Source organism: Ischnura elegans, chromosome 4 (assembly GCF_921293095.1).
Source record: "Ischnura elegans chromosome 4, ioIscEleg1.1, whole genome shotgun sequence".
Lineage (NCBI taxonomy): Eukaryota > Metazoa > Arthropoda > Insecta > Odonata > Coenagrionidae > Ischnura > Ischnura elegans.
Window position 1 is genome coordinate 6,057,083 of NC_060249.1, and position 17,050 is coordinate 6,074,132.

Sequence of the window (17,050 nt, forward strand, 5' to 3'; positions counted from 1 at the left end):
AAATTGAGTGTATTATAAAAATTATAATGCATGTTATGGCGGTACATGTTGCAACTTTTTTATTTTTCAAAAACGGTAGGTTTTCATTGTTAAATTATATATTTAAAAATTAGCAGTAAATGTAATACAACTCATTCATAAAGAAGAGAAAAGTCTCATTTTTACTGAAATATCCCTATTGGAAATTTCTTATAAGTCTTACAGAAATTCTTATAAGAATTCTGTAAGACTTATAGATATATCTATAAGTCTTACAGAATTCTGATAGGATTCTATAAGTCTTACAGAATTCTTATAGGATTCTATAAGTCTTACAGAAATTCTTATAGGATTCTATAAGTCTTACAGAAATTCTTATAAGAACTTTGCATTTCTTATAGCATTCCATAAGAATGTTGCGCAGGTCACATAACTTTCAGGTTTTTATCCGGCATGCATTTAAGTCACCATAACGTAAGTTGGCAATTTATAATTATTTAAGAAATTCTTATAAGATTTTTTTGGAAATAATGTATAACTCTTTGTTAAGTAATGTTCTGCTAATTTATTGGCGTTTTCAGCATGGTATTTGACATAAATGGTTCCAAGAAGTTGAGGCTTCTTCTTATGAGACTTGTTAATATATATCCCTAAGAGCACACGAAAAATTGTACACTTATAAAATCTGTCTGTTTCGAGTCTATAGATTACTTAACCGATGGAAGTTTGATATGGGCCATGAATAAGCACGATGTATACTACGATTGCATACGTTGCAGGATACGGTTGCCATGGAAACCTTGTTTGGTTGTTAGGTTGCTAGGTATTGCTTTTATATGTTAATCATTCACCATGTTTTTGTGTGACCTGTTTAATGAAATAAGTCGTGTGCTTCTAACAAAAATAAGGCATTGACCTCATTTGGTAAGTCTTACAAAACTGGCATTCCTAAAATCATGTCACCTTAAACAAACAGTTTCGTGGAATTTTAAACTTTTCATCATTAATTTAGATAGACTTGTATATTTTTCAGATTGTGACATATCTAATATAAGTGGAAGTTTTAATGAAAACAGTGTTTCAATGGACAAAGTGAGTGATTTAGTCGTCTCTGGAGAGAATAAATTTGTATGAGTAAACCTAAATAACATCTGCACAATTATTATTTTATGGAAAATACATCAACTATTATTCTCAATCAGTGTTTCTGGGATTCCTATTAATTTCCCTAAATCTTGCACTAATTGTTAGCCATATTCTACCTATCCTTTTCTCCAAATGGCATCAAATTCCATTTTACTTTATTTATTTATTTCATTATCTATCCAAATCTGCATGTAGAGGTCATTCTCTCTGGTATCTTAAATAAACATTTCTCCTATGTATTCGATTTATCAATTTTTCCTTTTCCTTCCCAAATAATTTCTTGAAGTATCCCAAGTCGAACTTGAATTTTATTTCATTTGCTTCTTCAATTTTCCAGGTTAAATCATTCCATATTGCAATTCCTTTATATTTCATTGCGTAGTGATTGCCAAAGCCATATTCTATTATCAGTCCATCATTCCAGGATATCGTTGGTTTCATTGCTTTTAGTTTGTTTTAAAATGTGGGGGGCGTTAACCCTATGCAGAACCCATGACCTGAAGGACCTCTATGGTATCTAACATTGTCTGGCCAGTCAGGTGAACTTTAAAGAACATAAATGTCCTCGCTTGATGCACACTAAAGATAGACATTACATTTGGTACATGGGAAATCATTAGGTTTGCTGTGTACCAGATATAGGCACCTTCATTTGGAAAAAATTAGGTATAATGCTAACTTTGTACTCTCAGGAGGGATGTAAATCTCATGTAGCTTTTTATAGAAGTTTGCACAAGTGTTTTAAGCATGATGATATGATATTTATAATAAATATTTCCATGAGAAAATTTCCAATAAATAACATTTTGTAATTGATACTTTTGATAAGAAATTTTCTTATAAGAAAAATGCCCAATTTCTGATAAGAAATTTTCTTATAGAAAAATTCTTATAAGAAATTTTCTTATAAGAAAAATGCCCAATTTCTGATAGGAAATTTTCTTATAAGAAATTTCCAATAGGGATACATCGATATAAATATATTTTTGATGCTAATGTTTTAGAAAATTTACAAATTTAGTCAAAATGGCTGCATTTTTCAGTAGGGCTTTAAAATTTGCAGCCGGCACTCAAAGTGTTAACACTAGGACTGCACTCGTTACTTTTAACAGACAACATCAACTAATATTTGTGTAGAATTTTTTGTGTTGCCTTCATTTTTCTGACTTTGAGTCTCATTGTAAGCATTCATCCAAAACATTATTTAATTTTTTTCATATAGAAATGTAGTTTTGTAATCAATCTCAAGAAACCAGCACACATCAAAATGACTAGTTAAGCGTTCCCATTTCATTTGTAACTGTAACATGATATATATTCTGGAAAGCACTTCAGTTCATTCCTTATGAAAATAATTGTTGCTCGTCAAAACTCGAGTCATTATCCTTCGTCAGGTTAATGGAGGGTGGGTGGAAGAGATTATTGAAATAAGTTTCATAAGTACCTTAGGAGGAGGGAGGACAGTAGGGAAAATATAACAGTAAATTTGAAATATATTATAACATCTAATTCTGAGATCTGTAAACATATTAGTAAAATAAGGAAGAATAAATCAGTTCCACCAGATGACATATCAATAGATTTGCTCAAGATGGGAGGAAGTGAAATTTCAAAGTATGTGAAAAATTTATTCATTGCTACCATAAAGAAGTCCTACCTAAGAAATAATTGAAAAAAAGGATTTTTTTAACAAGCAACTTTAAAGAAGTTAAGGGGTTGGTAGAAAATTATAGACCAATCACTTTGCCGTCAACAGCGTGCAAGTTATGGAAGAAAAGATAATTGCTGATTATCTGCGGGAACTATGGAACAGCACCGACTGGTTGTTCAATTCTCAACATTAAAGTCTCAAAAGGGATGATCATTTATTTCTTCCCCAAGAAGACTTTGGTTTAGTTTTCAAGAGGATTGGAGGGAATTTCATTAAAATTCTTACGTAAACCAAGTGAAGGTGACAATAAAGGTTTTGTACAACATGTGAAAACTCTGTTGCAATACTTAAATTGAAATTCTATAGGGTTGTCAACAGATATTTCTTTAGTGCAGCAGCTAGCCCAGACCGATGTTGTGTGCCCTGTCCTCAGATGAGGTATTAAAGTTGCTCTAGAATTTTATTGACGTTTAGGAAAAAGGTAACAATTTTCTAGGCAACTTATCTTTATCACCTGAAAGAACAGATGGAAACAAGCCTTCTCAAGACTTACATATTAATTATGAAAGACACTAATTTGTTTCTTCCACAAGTTTATAAAAATTTCAGATTGCTCGACGTATCTGTCGTCAAGAGCAATTTGTCGTATTGTATTAAATTGCTGTTTAAAATCAGTTTTCTGAAGGGGAATGTTTAGTAGGCAATGAACCATGGCGTGAAAGGACACGTGTTTATGGGAGTGTGGATGGCATGAAATTGTGGGTATTTCGGCAGCGGCATGGGTGGGTTTTCTGTAAATGGAAATCTGTGTCTATTATTTTCTATGGAGATAGTCAAATCTAAAAAATTTAAAGCTTGTCCAATGGATATGAGCTGATGACAACGGATACAAGCAATCTTTAATAAGATGGATTTTAAATAGGAAATTAAAACATATTGCTCACTCCAAGTCAAGTCTTTGCTACCCATCGAACCTATAGCACTTCAACAATGGTGTAAAATACCTTTTATCAGTCCTTTATCAAATGCTGTAACCCAAGCTATACCTAAAAATAAATACAAGGTTGCTTTTTATAATAACAACACCTTGGGAAGACTGTTAAATAATTCTAAAGATGTTATTGGACCCAAATTAAATTATGGCAATTATAAATTTAAGTGTAATAACTGTGATTCATGCTACATCGGCCAAACAGGACGGGACTTCAAGACAAGGATGAAGGAACACAGGGCATGTGCTGGAAGAACAAGGATAATACGTCAGCTTTCACCTGGCACCTCTTGGAAATGGGGCACTGAAGCAGTTTCGACCACAAATACTCCATTTTATCAGTAAAGGAAGGAGGATGGATGCCTTAGAAATTTGGGAGATATCTACTGATGGAAACCTGGTTAATAACATGACCTTTTCCAACCCATCCTCATTATCACACAACATCACCCTCTCAAATCCCCCACAACCCACTTGAATTCGTACACGTTCTCCTCCATGAATTACCAATCGCAGCTTGAAACCAAACCTTCCCCCCCACCCCCCACATAAACAACCATAGTAGTATACATAAACCTGCCCCCACTATGTATTTTATATATTTGATAATGGAGTAATAGCCGGAACTGGTAATAAAATAGAAATTTTTATAAACTTGTGGAAGAAACAATTGAACAAACAACAAACTTTAAAGTGTCTTTCATTATTAATATGGGGTCGTTCCACCACTTACAAGCTTCAAGTTTCGATTTAATTTTCTCCAGACTGTTAGAACAGAATTAAGGAGTAGGACAGATTTTGGTGAAATACCTTGGTCTAATGATTATGCATTTTTACATGTTTGTATTTGCCAACGTGAAAATTTCAAATCCTACGGAATGTGAACATTGAATCTCTGTATTTTAAGGAGTAGATATAATATGACAAAGCCTATGTCTACATCATATAAGACCAAGCAGGTGAATAAAATTTTTATTTTTTATTTATTTATTAAATATAATAAAGATTGTCAGTGATCATTTAAAAGAACTGGAGTGTCCCCAAATTCCTTCACTCATGTTTTTTGGAGCAACTCTGACTAGTACTATATCTTGGGAAAAGCAAATATGTAATTTGCATGGTAAAATAAGCTCTGTTTACTTTCTTATTAGGAGTATCAGGCATATTGGAAGTACAGAGCTACTTTAATCAATTTACTAAGGTAAATTTCACTCTAGCATTATATTCGGCATTTTACCTTGGGGTTCTTCCCCCACACAGCGATGTGATTTTCCTTAATCAAAAAAAGGCAATGAGACTTATTAGCAATGTTTCCAGAAGATCTACATGCTACCCTCTGTTTAATAAACTGCATATCTAATCAATTCCTTGCATGTACATTTATATGGAAATAATGTTCACGAAAAATGATATTTGTGTAAGAGGCAGCTGTTGTATTCCTTGCTTCATTTTGTTTCCCATTAACCAAAGTCAGCATTTCCTCCCTCCCTTTTGTTTCCACCCCACCCAACCCCTTCAGCCCCCACAGGAAGTGCTTGCATGACCACATAAGGAAAGACGCGCTGCGAATGTGATCTTGCTGAGCACCCAAACCAATAAGTGAAGCACTGACGAGGGGAAGATGACAACAGCATGTTGGTCGGTCGGTGTGGGTATACTAATGAAGTAAGAATAAAGTATGATTGTTCTGACATGTGAATTCCTCCTTTTTCTGCACAACTTCCCCTATACTCCTTTGGACAATGAGGACGAGAGAGCCATGGCAACTTGCATTTATCATTATCCAAGCGATGATACATACCATCCTCATTACACAAGATCCTGTAAAGATTTGCACCAACAATAATAATATTAATCGTTTATTTGTCCAAAGATCACATTTTCACATGATGTAAGATATGTCATATATGATGTATGTACAATCACAATACAATAAGCAATATATGTAAAACATGAATTTACAATTAAATACAATTTGCAGTACATACAATGCATTATCAATGAATGAAAAGCAATGCAAGAAAGTTGTACTACCACAAAATGTATAAGGAGCATACAGATGTTCGTTCATTCACAGAGTAGAACATTTTCTCCCAAAGGAAACTTTGAACATTATGTTTAAATGAACACAAAGATTGACTGTTTTTTACTTGATTGGATAGTTTGTTAAAAAGTTTGATGGCCATTGCTTCAGGGCCAGACCTGAATGCACTACTCCTAACAATACCTTGATGTAGGTATGTTGAGCTTTGATCGAGTCCCATAGTGATGGAAGTCAGCATTGATGGGGAATTTGGGCAGGTTTTGCCAAACATATATCAGTGAGAACATGATAGGTATACACATGGGAGAGGAAGAATTTTTAGATTTGAAAATATTGGTCTGGATGGCTTTTTTGTCATAATCCTGACAATTCTTTTCTGTAATTTGAAGATCATATCGTAGTGTGCGCGAATGAACCCCATAGTATTATATTGTATATCATTTGAGAGAAAAAGATAACATAATGTAGAATTAAAAGGACATCTAGACTCACTGAATTATGTAAATTTCTCACTGGGTAGCACACGGAGCTAATTTTTCATGAGGATGTCAATATGCAGTTCCCAAGAGAGGTTTGCACTGAGGTGGACACCAAGAAATGTTGTGTGGTTTACCTGCCCAATAGTATTATTGTTGAACTTAACTAGGAAGTTATTTTCAATTTTGTTGTGAGAAAATACAACCAGCTGTGATTTTTGGGTATTAAGGCTAAGGTGATTTTCATAACACCAAGTATTCCAACCTTTTTCTTGGCTGCTTAGAACAGTCTCTTTTCTCTCCCTATACCAACTCACACCCATCCTTTGGGTCCGATACATAGATGACATCTTCCTTCTGTGGCCACATGGCATGGAATCCTGAATCACTTTCATCTCCTGCCTCAACTCATTTTCCTCCGTAAATATTACATCCTATTCCTGCTCCACTTGTGTCACATTCCTTGATGTGGGCATTTTTCTCAAGAACAATAAATTCACACCTCTTTACACATTAAAAATACTAACAAACAGCAATAATCTGCATTACAATAGCTGTCATCCAACACGTACAAAACTCTCCCTCCCTTTCTCTCTTTCTATGCGTGGTCACAGGGTATGCAATAATCCGGACTCCCTAAATACATTTCTTTATCATTTATACCATGCTCTACGGAGGTGTTACCCGGAATCCCTCCTTCAACATAAGATCCGAAAGAAACTGTACGTCCCAAAACAACAAGGTGGGGACAATTCATCACAGTTTCTTTCCCTTTGCAAGACCTTTTTTTCCGGGCGTGGACGTACTGCATAGGACTCTAAAACACCTTTTCCCCATCCTCTCAGACTATACAACCAATTCTAGATTTTTCCCGCAGTGCCCTTCACTCATCTTTAAAAGACCACCAAATCTGGCCGGCATTTTAAAACAACTAAACCATAGTCCAAACACAATACATCTATTAAACCACAGCCGTCACCCTGCAACCGTGCAATATGCAAAACTTGTCGCATCCTCATTACCAAACCCCTTCCCGATCAATTTCTTGCCTCCCCTCTCCCCTCAGTGTCTGACATTTCCTGCATGTGGTCCAGAATGACCTAGCCGTCGACGCATCCTAACGATCAATACTATGTACTACTACCCATTTCCTGCACGACAAAAAACATTGTATATTTACTGCTGTGCCAGAAGTGCCCCGCTTTTTACATTAGCTTATCCATCCCCCCCCCCTATGCTTCTGAATGAATGGGCATCGCTCTTCGTGCAATAGCGTTTCTTCTGTTTCTGCTTCCCTTCCAGTCGCTGTTCATGCTTCCTCCCACAAAGCTCTGTTTGACCAGTGCTATAAAGTGGGAATATTGGCCTCCCTCCCCCCGTCTACCACCCCCCTAGAGCTGAAGGACCTGGAGCAGGCGTGCATATGGGCTTTCCCTGCGTTTTCTGTACCAGGGATCAACCACACCCACTAAAGCACAACCAATCCCCATCAACAGTTTTTCCACCCTCCAACTCCTTTGCACCCTACCCTCACTTTTCTCCCTCTTCTCACTTGAGAAAGATGGGCTGCGACCCATCACAAATTCGAAACAAATAACTATTCCCCATAAGTTCCCTCCTTTTATTTTTCATTTATTTTTCCTTTACTACTAGGTGTTTCTATGTGCCCACCCTAGGGCAAGAAGAAATTTAATTAATCAATTTATAATGCTCATGTAAAGTATATTTCAAATGTATATACACATATATTTCTGGCTTTTTTCCATCTACCACAGCACCGTTGTCCTCATCCTTTTTCTATAAAGTGGTGAATGTGTGACTTTCAAATACAATCCAGAGCTTGTGCATTAACTAAAAGTACTGCTGATAACCCCAAAAGAAGCTTTAAAATATTTTCCCAAAGACTTGAGAGCTCTTCTTGAACAGTCTAGTTTCATTGGTATACAGCATTTCACTTCAGCCAAACTACAGTTTGTAAACATATCTTCAACAGCTTCCTGATACAGCATTGGTATTATTAAATTGATTTCTTTTTATTGACCTCATTATTTAATGATGATTAATGTCTTGGTGTATAGGTCTGAGAATGATATGCAATTGTTATGAATGATGAGGGTTGCATCCCTGGTAAAAACAACTTAAGTTCAACAATTGTTCGAGAACCATTCCAGAAGTGTAGCATACAGCATTTCAGAAGTGTAGAAGGATACCTATATATATAATACTAAGCCCTGGTGAAAATGAACTGTTCACGAACGGTTCCAGAAGTGTTCATGACCTGTTCCTGAAGTGTTCATGAACTGTTGGGGAAGTGTTCACGGACTGTTTGTATTTTGGCCCAAATGAAGCGTTACCAACCATTCAAATAAGCCGTTCGTGAGGCATTTCCCAGCTGTTCAAGAAGCATTCAGTGTTCACGAACCATTCACAAACTGTTCCAAGTGTTACATGAAGAGTTCATTACCTGTTACCGAAGTGCTCATGCGTACTGCTGGGGAACTGTTCACAGACTGTATTTTGGCCCAAATGAAGTGTTACGAACAGTTCAAACAAGTCGTTTGTGAGGCATTTCCCAGCTGTTCATGAAGTCTTCTCTAATGTTCGTACAGGAAGCGGTCAACTAAGTGTTCATAACCTTTTCCCAAAGTGTTGATGAGCTGTTGGGGAACCGTTCATGGAGTGAATTTTGGCCCATTAAAATGTCACAAACTGATCAAATAAGCTGTTCATTGGATATTTCCCAGCTGTTCATGAGGTATTTACAGATATTCATGAAGCATTCTTTTAACTGTACAGGAACTGTACAATAATACCAATGATGATTTACATCTCGGAGTGTCAGGTCTGAGAATAATATGCAAAATTGTTTGCCAACATTTCGATATACATATATTCCTTAAATCTTATTCAGGGCTATGGATGATAATGGTTACATTAAATTGATACATGAAGGCATGAAAGATTATTAAAATGTTTTGTTACAATAAAAGAATATATGTAAAAAGAGTTCAATATTGACAAACATTAAATGTCAAAATTCTTGTTTCTTCTTTTACATTTGTGTACAATTGAATAGGGTAGTTTCCTTCATCTAAGAAAACAAAAGGCATTGATTACGATTCGTTACCAACCATTAGTATATTCTTATATACAAATTATGTATTTGGTTTTAGAAACCCCAGTTGAGATGAATTTTAATGATCAATTTTAACCTCATTTGAAAAAGGCCAGGTTTGCGCCCATGCGATGCCACTCCACGTATGTCACAGGGACGTAGATGCTATACGAGTAGTCAGGTGTTTTACATCATCTGAGATTACTCAGTTCTGTAAGTCTGGATGTCCTATATTAATGTTATATTATGGTTTGTTCTTCTCACATATGACATTTAATATAATACTCTGGGGCTCTTCATCAACCCACGCATCAAAGATTTTTAAAATTCAAAAAAGGCTGCTTAGGATTATCTTAAGAAAACCATATTGTTCTTCATCCAGACCTATCTTTACAAAACTAAACATAATTCCATTTCCCTGTGTGTACATCATGTATTCCGTTATACATGTGCAACAAAATCTCTCCAACTTCTTGATAAATTCTGACTTTTACGGGTACGAGACTCGAATTTCCAAGCATCCACATCAAGGTAGTGTCAGGACCAATGCATCTAGCTATGGCCCAAAGGAAATGGGCATCAAACCATACAATAAATTGCCCATTCAAATAAAAAACTCTCCAACAGTGTGTGCATGTGTGTAAAAAAAAGGTTCGAAATTTCCTTCAGGCGAATTTATTTTATTCAATAAATGAATATTTATACAAATAATTAACATTATTGTAACTATGTACCAACAGAGATGATGTCTAAAATCATTCTATGGCTTTATTCATGTACTTTCTCTATACCTTGACGTGTCCTATATATCACTGTATTTTCTTGTACATGGTCTTTGGACAAATAAACAATAATAATAAAAAATAATAATTACCAATGCATGCATGAGGCACAGATCTCGGGCAACATCTCTTAATAATCACCTATTAAAATTGCCTATGGTTGGAAAGTTTCCTTTGTTTGATATAGGGTATTAATAATCCTTATTTAAGCTAAGCGCTACCTGTTAGCTGGTTACTCTGCTACCTGCTGGCAGCCTGCATCGTTATGGCGCTCAAAGCCTCGCCCCAAGGTCATCTCATGCAGCGGAAGCAGGAACCAGAAATACGTAACACCGCCTTTTCCCAGCATTCATACTTAGCCGTCGCATTTTCGCTTTTCATTTAATTGTGAAAAATAGATATTGTCATTTAAAAATCTAAGTAGAGCATGAAATGCATACAACGGGAGTAATAATCTTTTGATTTAGGCAATAATAAAATAATAGGAAACCACCAAATCATTATAAATCACAGGTAACTCAAAGTTTAAAAAAGGATTTCATTGAATATTTACATTTTTTTAAATTTTCATATTTTGATATAGAGCTCATTTAATCATTTATGCTGTCAATAAAATTTCCATTAAAGTATTATTTAGAAGTTTCGATTTATCTTATGTAATATTCTTAACCATTAGAAATATATCCTTCTACTCATCAAACTTCTATCCACCATTTACTTGTTTTATAGTCTTCCAAATTTTTTGGGGTCTCTGCTATTGAAGTCAATTTCATGTTCAGGCCTGATATCTGTAGTCATATCTCCAACCAACAATGGGATATAGAAGCGATTGAACAACTTGACTGTTTTTCATGCCCACCGAGATGTTTTGGATGAATTGGATATCCGACCAGCCATCAATGACCTCAGATACAGTAGTTCAGTCAGGCAGTCAATATTTGAACCTTTCTACTCCAGTCCTAATAATGGTATCTCTACTAGAAATATTCAATTGAACCGCACAATTGAAAAGTGAAAAATTTCAATTGAATGGCACCCTCTGGCCATGGTCATCCACCGCCCTAAGAAGGTGTCCAGTACAGGCCTGTACTACAGAATGTTTAATTTTCAGTTTTGAAATATACTCATGGTCAACTCAAGACCCAAGTAAAACCCCCTATTTACATACTTTTTGACTGAAAGTGTTAGGCATGCATAGACTGTTCCAGTGGCATAACTAAGGAATATGCTTTGGAGGGGGATTTGGGGATCAGAGGGGGTGACCTTCCCCCACCCCTCCTCAGGCAACGGGTGGTTCGGGGGGAAAAAAAAATGAAATGCCCAGAAATACATTTTACATCATTTTGGCACTTCAAATTTAGTGTTAAGCAGATGCAGTTACTACCGTATGTGTCTGAATATAGTCCCCCCTTTTTTTCCAAAAATGCCCATGATAAAAGTCAAGGGGGGGACTACATATACTCAAACCAATTTTTTTAATTTTTTCCCGAAACTCAAGCCTCAAAATTTGGGGGGGGGGACTATATTCAGAGGGGGACTATATTCGGAGGAATACCGTATATGTCAAAACTAAACTAATAGTTTTAGAAAACACTTAGCTGTTTCACAAAATAAAATATATTGCAACGGGTTTCGATACAGCGTATCATCATCTGGCGATGCTGATGTTGTGTATCCAGGATTTTGTCCTGGGTGGGGCACAAGGATACCTCGCAATACAAAACGAATGCAATGATAATGGGACCGTATTAAAAATCTTGCATATTTTTGAGGGTCTGGGGGGGGGGGGCACGTGCCCCCGTGCCCCCCCCCTGGATCCGCCTATGCCTACAGGGCCTCAATGATAAACTAGTCACAGTCGGAATCTTCTTTGATCTCACCAAGGCCTTTGACTTGATCGACCACAACATTCTGCAAAATAAGGTAAATGCTCTTGGTATCACTGGTCCAGTCCAGGATTGGATCATGTCATACCTAAGTGATAGGCATCAAACAGTATGCTATCAATGCAGTAGCACCAACTCAAGTATCAAATCAAGCCCCATGAAATCCACAAGGGGAGTGCCTCAAGGATCCCTCCTTGGCCCTATACTTTTCCTGCTCTACATCAACGATCTCCCTACTCATTTGTCTCATTCTAAAATCACTCTCTACGCGGATGACACCTCCACCATCATTACTGCAAATAATGCTCAAATTATTGTTGACCGGACTAACCTCACAATCAATGAAATGCATCAATGGTGTAAAAGGAACAATCTGATAGTTAACAACCAGAAAACTGTCTTCCTCCAGTTCCTACATAAAAACTCCTTCAAAAAGGATCTTATCCCTCACATAGACAAAATCTCACAATCCTCTGATGTTGACACTACAAAGTTCCTTGGACATCAAATCTCCACCAACCTTGACTGGGCACCTCACGTACAGGTCGTACTAAAAAAAAACTCCGTGGGTATATTTATGATTAGAAGGTTGTATCCGATTGTATCAATGGATACTTTAAAAATGGTATACTTCGCGAAAATTCATTCCCATATTTCTTATGGCATTCTGTTTTGGGGAAACTCACCTGCAGCAAAAAGAGCCTTTTCAGCCCAAAAACAAGCCATTAAAGCTATGCACCATGTCCCTATTTGCACTCCTGGTAAAATCTTCTTCGCTAAATCTAAAATCCTCACCCTCCCTTCTTTGTATATCCTTGCATGTGCCTGTTTTGTTAAAGCAAACCCTTCCCATTTTCTTCAAAACTCTACCTACCATGATCACCTCACCTGTTCTAGAAATAACATCCATTCAAACCAGTATTCCAGCTCTCTCTGCCTAAAAGGTCCCTACCACTCTGCCTCGATCCTTCACAATAAAGTTCCCGATGAAATAAAGAATAGCAAATCACCTTCCGAATTTAAAAAGAGACTAAAAATCCTCCTAGCTGAAAAATGCTGCTACAGTATTAATGAATATCTGGAGGAAGCATTATAAAGGAAATTTTCTAGATGGCAACTTGAATGCCTATATTTTTTCCATACTTTCTGTTGGTATTTTTATAACCCTCTCGGCTCTGTTTCTAATGTTTGTACATATAGTGGCATGATTATCTTGAGAATTCCCAAGAACCTGGAAAATTTTCAATCATGTATGTATGTTGGTAATTATCTGTAAATCTCATATTGACTTTAGCCTTGCAGATGTATAATTTGCCAATGGTGAAATAAATTTATTATTATTATTATGTTAAACCATTATGGAACCATATGATAACAACCCACTATGGCCATATATGGCTTAAAGCCACAGTATGGCCACATTAAGTTTGTTGTTTCACTTTCAGTAAACCAGCAGCACATTCACATAATTTGTCAGATGAAAAGTTCACTTTCAGTTCAGTAACATTAACCTCAGATCGGCAATATAATGCCACACCACCACATTTAAATTGTTTCCTTACATAATATAACCATTAATGATCTAGTTCTAGGTTATATAGTTACTATAAAAACAAAACGACATTGCAGGTAGGCTGATTTTACAATATTATTGCCTTAGAGTTGAGACAGGAACATGTTAAACGTCCACCTACAGATATTTTAACTAGGCCTATAGCCCAATCTGTAACAGGTAAAATATATGTATACATACTGCTATTAAAAGCAGTCTTTGGGGGTCAGGGAAGATTTCAAGTCTTTGTGATTCGTAGGACAAACTCACATTCTCTGGTTCCAATCCGCAGTATGGAGTCAAAATTGCTCCTACCCTTGAGGAATAGGGGACGCATAACAATTAATGGTTGGATAAATTTCCTTACTTTCCCCTCCTCACTATCACAACCCTCGTTTAAGTATGTATACATATTTAAGTATATTATATAGTTTAAGTATGTATTTATTTAAGTATATATATATATTTCCTGGCAAAAATTCACACACTCAACAGCATTGTTTCCCTAATGTCTCTTGGATTAAATGTCATAATTATACATTTCCGCTTCATTATATCACTATATAAAACCATACTACATATATTTCTTCTGTCTCCTTCATATCAACACGAATCTGCACTATCATTATAAGATAGACGGGGAGTAAAGCCCCAAGAGCCACATCTTAAATCAGATCAACCTTTGGAAACCTTCATTAGCAAATCAGAGTCCTTGATACAGCATCGCCTGCGCCATGCAGTGTGTCTTATTAGTTTATTAGTCATTTATCTTCTCTGCTGGAAATGCTGATTTTCAAGTACCCGCTCAAGTTCAAATTGGATGACGTCATACATCTTTGTCATACTTCATTCAAATCAGTCAACTATTTTTCACTTAAGCAATTATGATAAGATTATAGCACTCTTAAGTAATTAAAAATACTAATATAAATTAAGAGATGGATAAATACAAGTTTAGTTTGGCAAATGGCGAAATTCTCTATCTCTAGCTGCGCTATTACCGGAAATGGATACTCAAGTACGTCCTGTAAATTGGACCGAGAACCGGCGAACGCAGTATATAAAGGCTTGCAGTGACAGTGTGCGGAGCTTCCCGGTGCCAAGCCACCTCAGAGTGGAAATTGCGTGATCCGCTATTGTGAGCACCGGAAGCCCTTAGGATATAATCGTCTGAAATGGCTCTAAGCCAAACAACAGTGGTGAGTAGCTGAAGTGCATTGCAACCATTTCAATGTAGTGCAAATTAATGTTTCGACATCTTGGGAGAAATGGCTGCGAAAAAGATGACACATCGTATACCCCTCCTTGTTATCTCCTATTCCTGGCAACTACTCTCTACTGTTAAATCACTTTTGGTGTGTTATGCCAAATCATTACGCGTTTCGATTTGTATGAAGTTAAAGTCATCGAGGCTTTTAAGTTATCATAATGTCGGTTTAATTCCAAGTATTAGGCCCATTGCTAGTAGTGGCTGGTATGTTTCTGAACGGTAATCTTGTATGGTGTCTGGGAGAGGCAATATTTGAATAATTTTCATAGTAGTATGCGGCCTTGTCAACAGTGACGAATTAAATGTTTTCTAGAGGAGTACATTTCGAGGGAAAGGTCAACGACTCGTTTAATTCCTTTTCATGTGCTTGTAGCTACAGAAAGTTGTTATAACTAAAGTAAGTGTTGCATACCTCTATCCATGAAGACGAGATTTCACTTAGGGGCTGTAGATATTGCAGAAAATTTATGCGAACTCGTGCCCTTGATTACAAAGTAAGAGTGTCGTATCATGTGTTAAGTCACTGAAACATTAAAAAATGGGAGGAAGCGAAAACAGTTTTAGATGCTAGAAGCAGTTGCGAGCTTGGTGCCCGATAATGGTATGCAAGGCGTGAAGTTTTCACAAATAGCGAAATTTCATTTAAATTGCGCCTTTTCTCGTGTAAGGACTGGAAAAACAGTCCCGATGCCCTCTGATATTTTATCGTGCTTGGTCTTGGTTTTGATGCATCTAACTTTAAAAAAAGTAGTAAGCCGGACCACCTGACACTACAGAAAAAGCCGTAACGGATGCTAACATGCTGATAAGAAGACAGGTTGATTCCAATGAAATTGGAAAATTTGGTCATATTCGCATTTATGAGCAATTATGGAATTGAAGCGATCAATAGGATCATTTCCTTGCGTAATACCTTAAGTTACTTGACTTGTTTGTGACTTAAAGTTTGGAATAAGACAAGTGAAATCCTATTAATTTACATTTAGATTTTCCATCATCATCAATCCTATGAGGGCACACTCACTAAGCTGATATTTCAACAGCCACTGTACAGATCTTTAGCTTCATCATGTGCTCCATGTATGTCCTATCCGATACTAGACTATCATCCTTTGGTGCTCTTCCCTTCCAATTGGCCATCAACAATTGTCCTCCTCGGACCATCATGTCTCATGACATGACTGATGAATCCATCCCATTGATCGCCATTGTTGTACGGGCTATCTACTCTTATCAATTGGTTTCAGGTAACTCGATTGGTTTGGCTCAATAAAAAGCATAGGAAATATGTGTGATTTGTTGAAAATTGGTATAAGTTAAACAGGTGTTTCACTAATTAGGCTTTAAGTCTTGGAGGCTAGGCTTAGATTGCTTGAGCAAATTATAATAGATATCTTTAAAGTGTGGCATTATTTTAGAACCTCAATATGTTTCCAGGTCAGGCAGAAACTATAAGGATGGATGATTTACAGAATGGATAAATACAGGAATTAATTGGTCCCTTGAGCAATCAATGATTTCAGCAAACGCTATGTGGGACTTAAAGCCAGTTGCCAAATATCTCGTGCTCACACTTTTCTCCATTTTTTTGTAAACAGCTGGTGTCCACACACCTGTTGTGTTGGCTTCTGTGGAGTTTCTGTAGATGTGAACACTGCTTACAGTTGTTGTAGGAGCTACTATTTTACACTTCATTTCTTGCACATTTCCTTCACCACCCAGCTCATTAAAGTCATCGAGGTAAGCAGGAAGGAAAAGATAAGGAAGCCACTTATCAGTAAGCAGCTAAGTCTTTTGTTATAGGTTTCTCGTTGCCACTCCGACAAACGTCCTGAGTAATGGCAAAATAAGAGGCCCGTATGTCAATGCCTCCCTTAAATATTGCCATTTTAGAGAATTCATTAAGGTGTTAGTGAGAATTGTTTTTATTCATGGTACTTTTACAGTTTGTAGAATATTACATTATAAGACCAGAATTTGAAGATCATTCGCATTTATAAACTGATGGGTAAAAGCCATGGTCGTAGGAAAGAAATATGTTTTCATGCAAATAGAGATGCATTTTATAGATATGCTAGACAAAAAATTCTAACAATAGTTTAGTCATCAGGTTACGTCGACAAAAAATAAAATAACTGTCAGACCTTTTCCTGAAGGC

The 17,050-nt window shown here is 36.5% G+C and overlaps 1 protein-coding gene across 2 annotated transcripts in view; it reads left to right on the forward strand.

Annotated features, from left to right (window-relative positions):
* The first annotated feature begins 14,654 nt into the window (after positions 1 to 14,654).
* LOC124157023 (transcription initiation factor IIA subunit 1) overlaps positions 14,655 to 17,050 on the forward strand; it is a 79,017-nt gene continuing 76,621 nt past the window's right edge. Inside the window, exon 1 of one of the 2 annotated variants that reach the window (XM_046531488.1) lies at positions 14,655 to 14,821. Coding sequence is in view for 1 of the 2 variants with exons in the window: in XM_046531487.1 (XP_046387443.1) it covers positions 14,798 to 14,821 (24 nt within the window). In the remaining variant the exon portion in view is untranslated. The remainder of the gene's footprint in view (positions 14,822 to 17,050) is intronic. The other variant, XM_046531487.1, reaches the window with a different exon arrangement.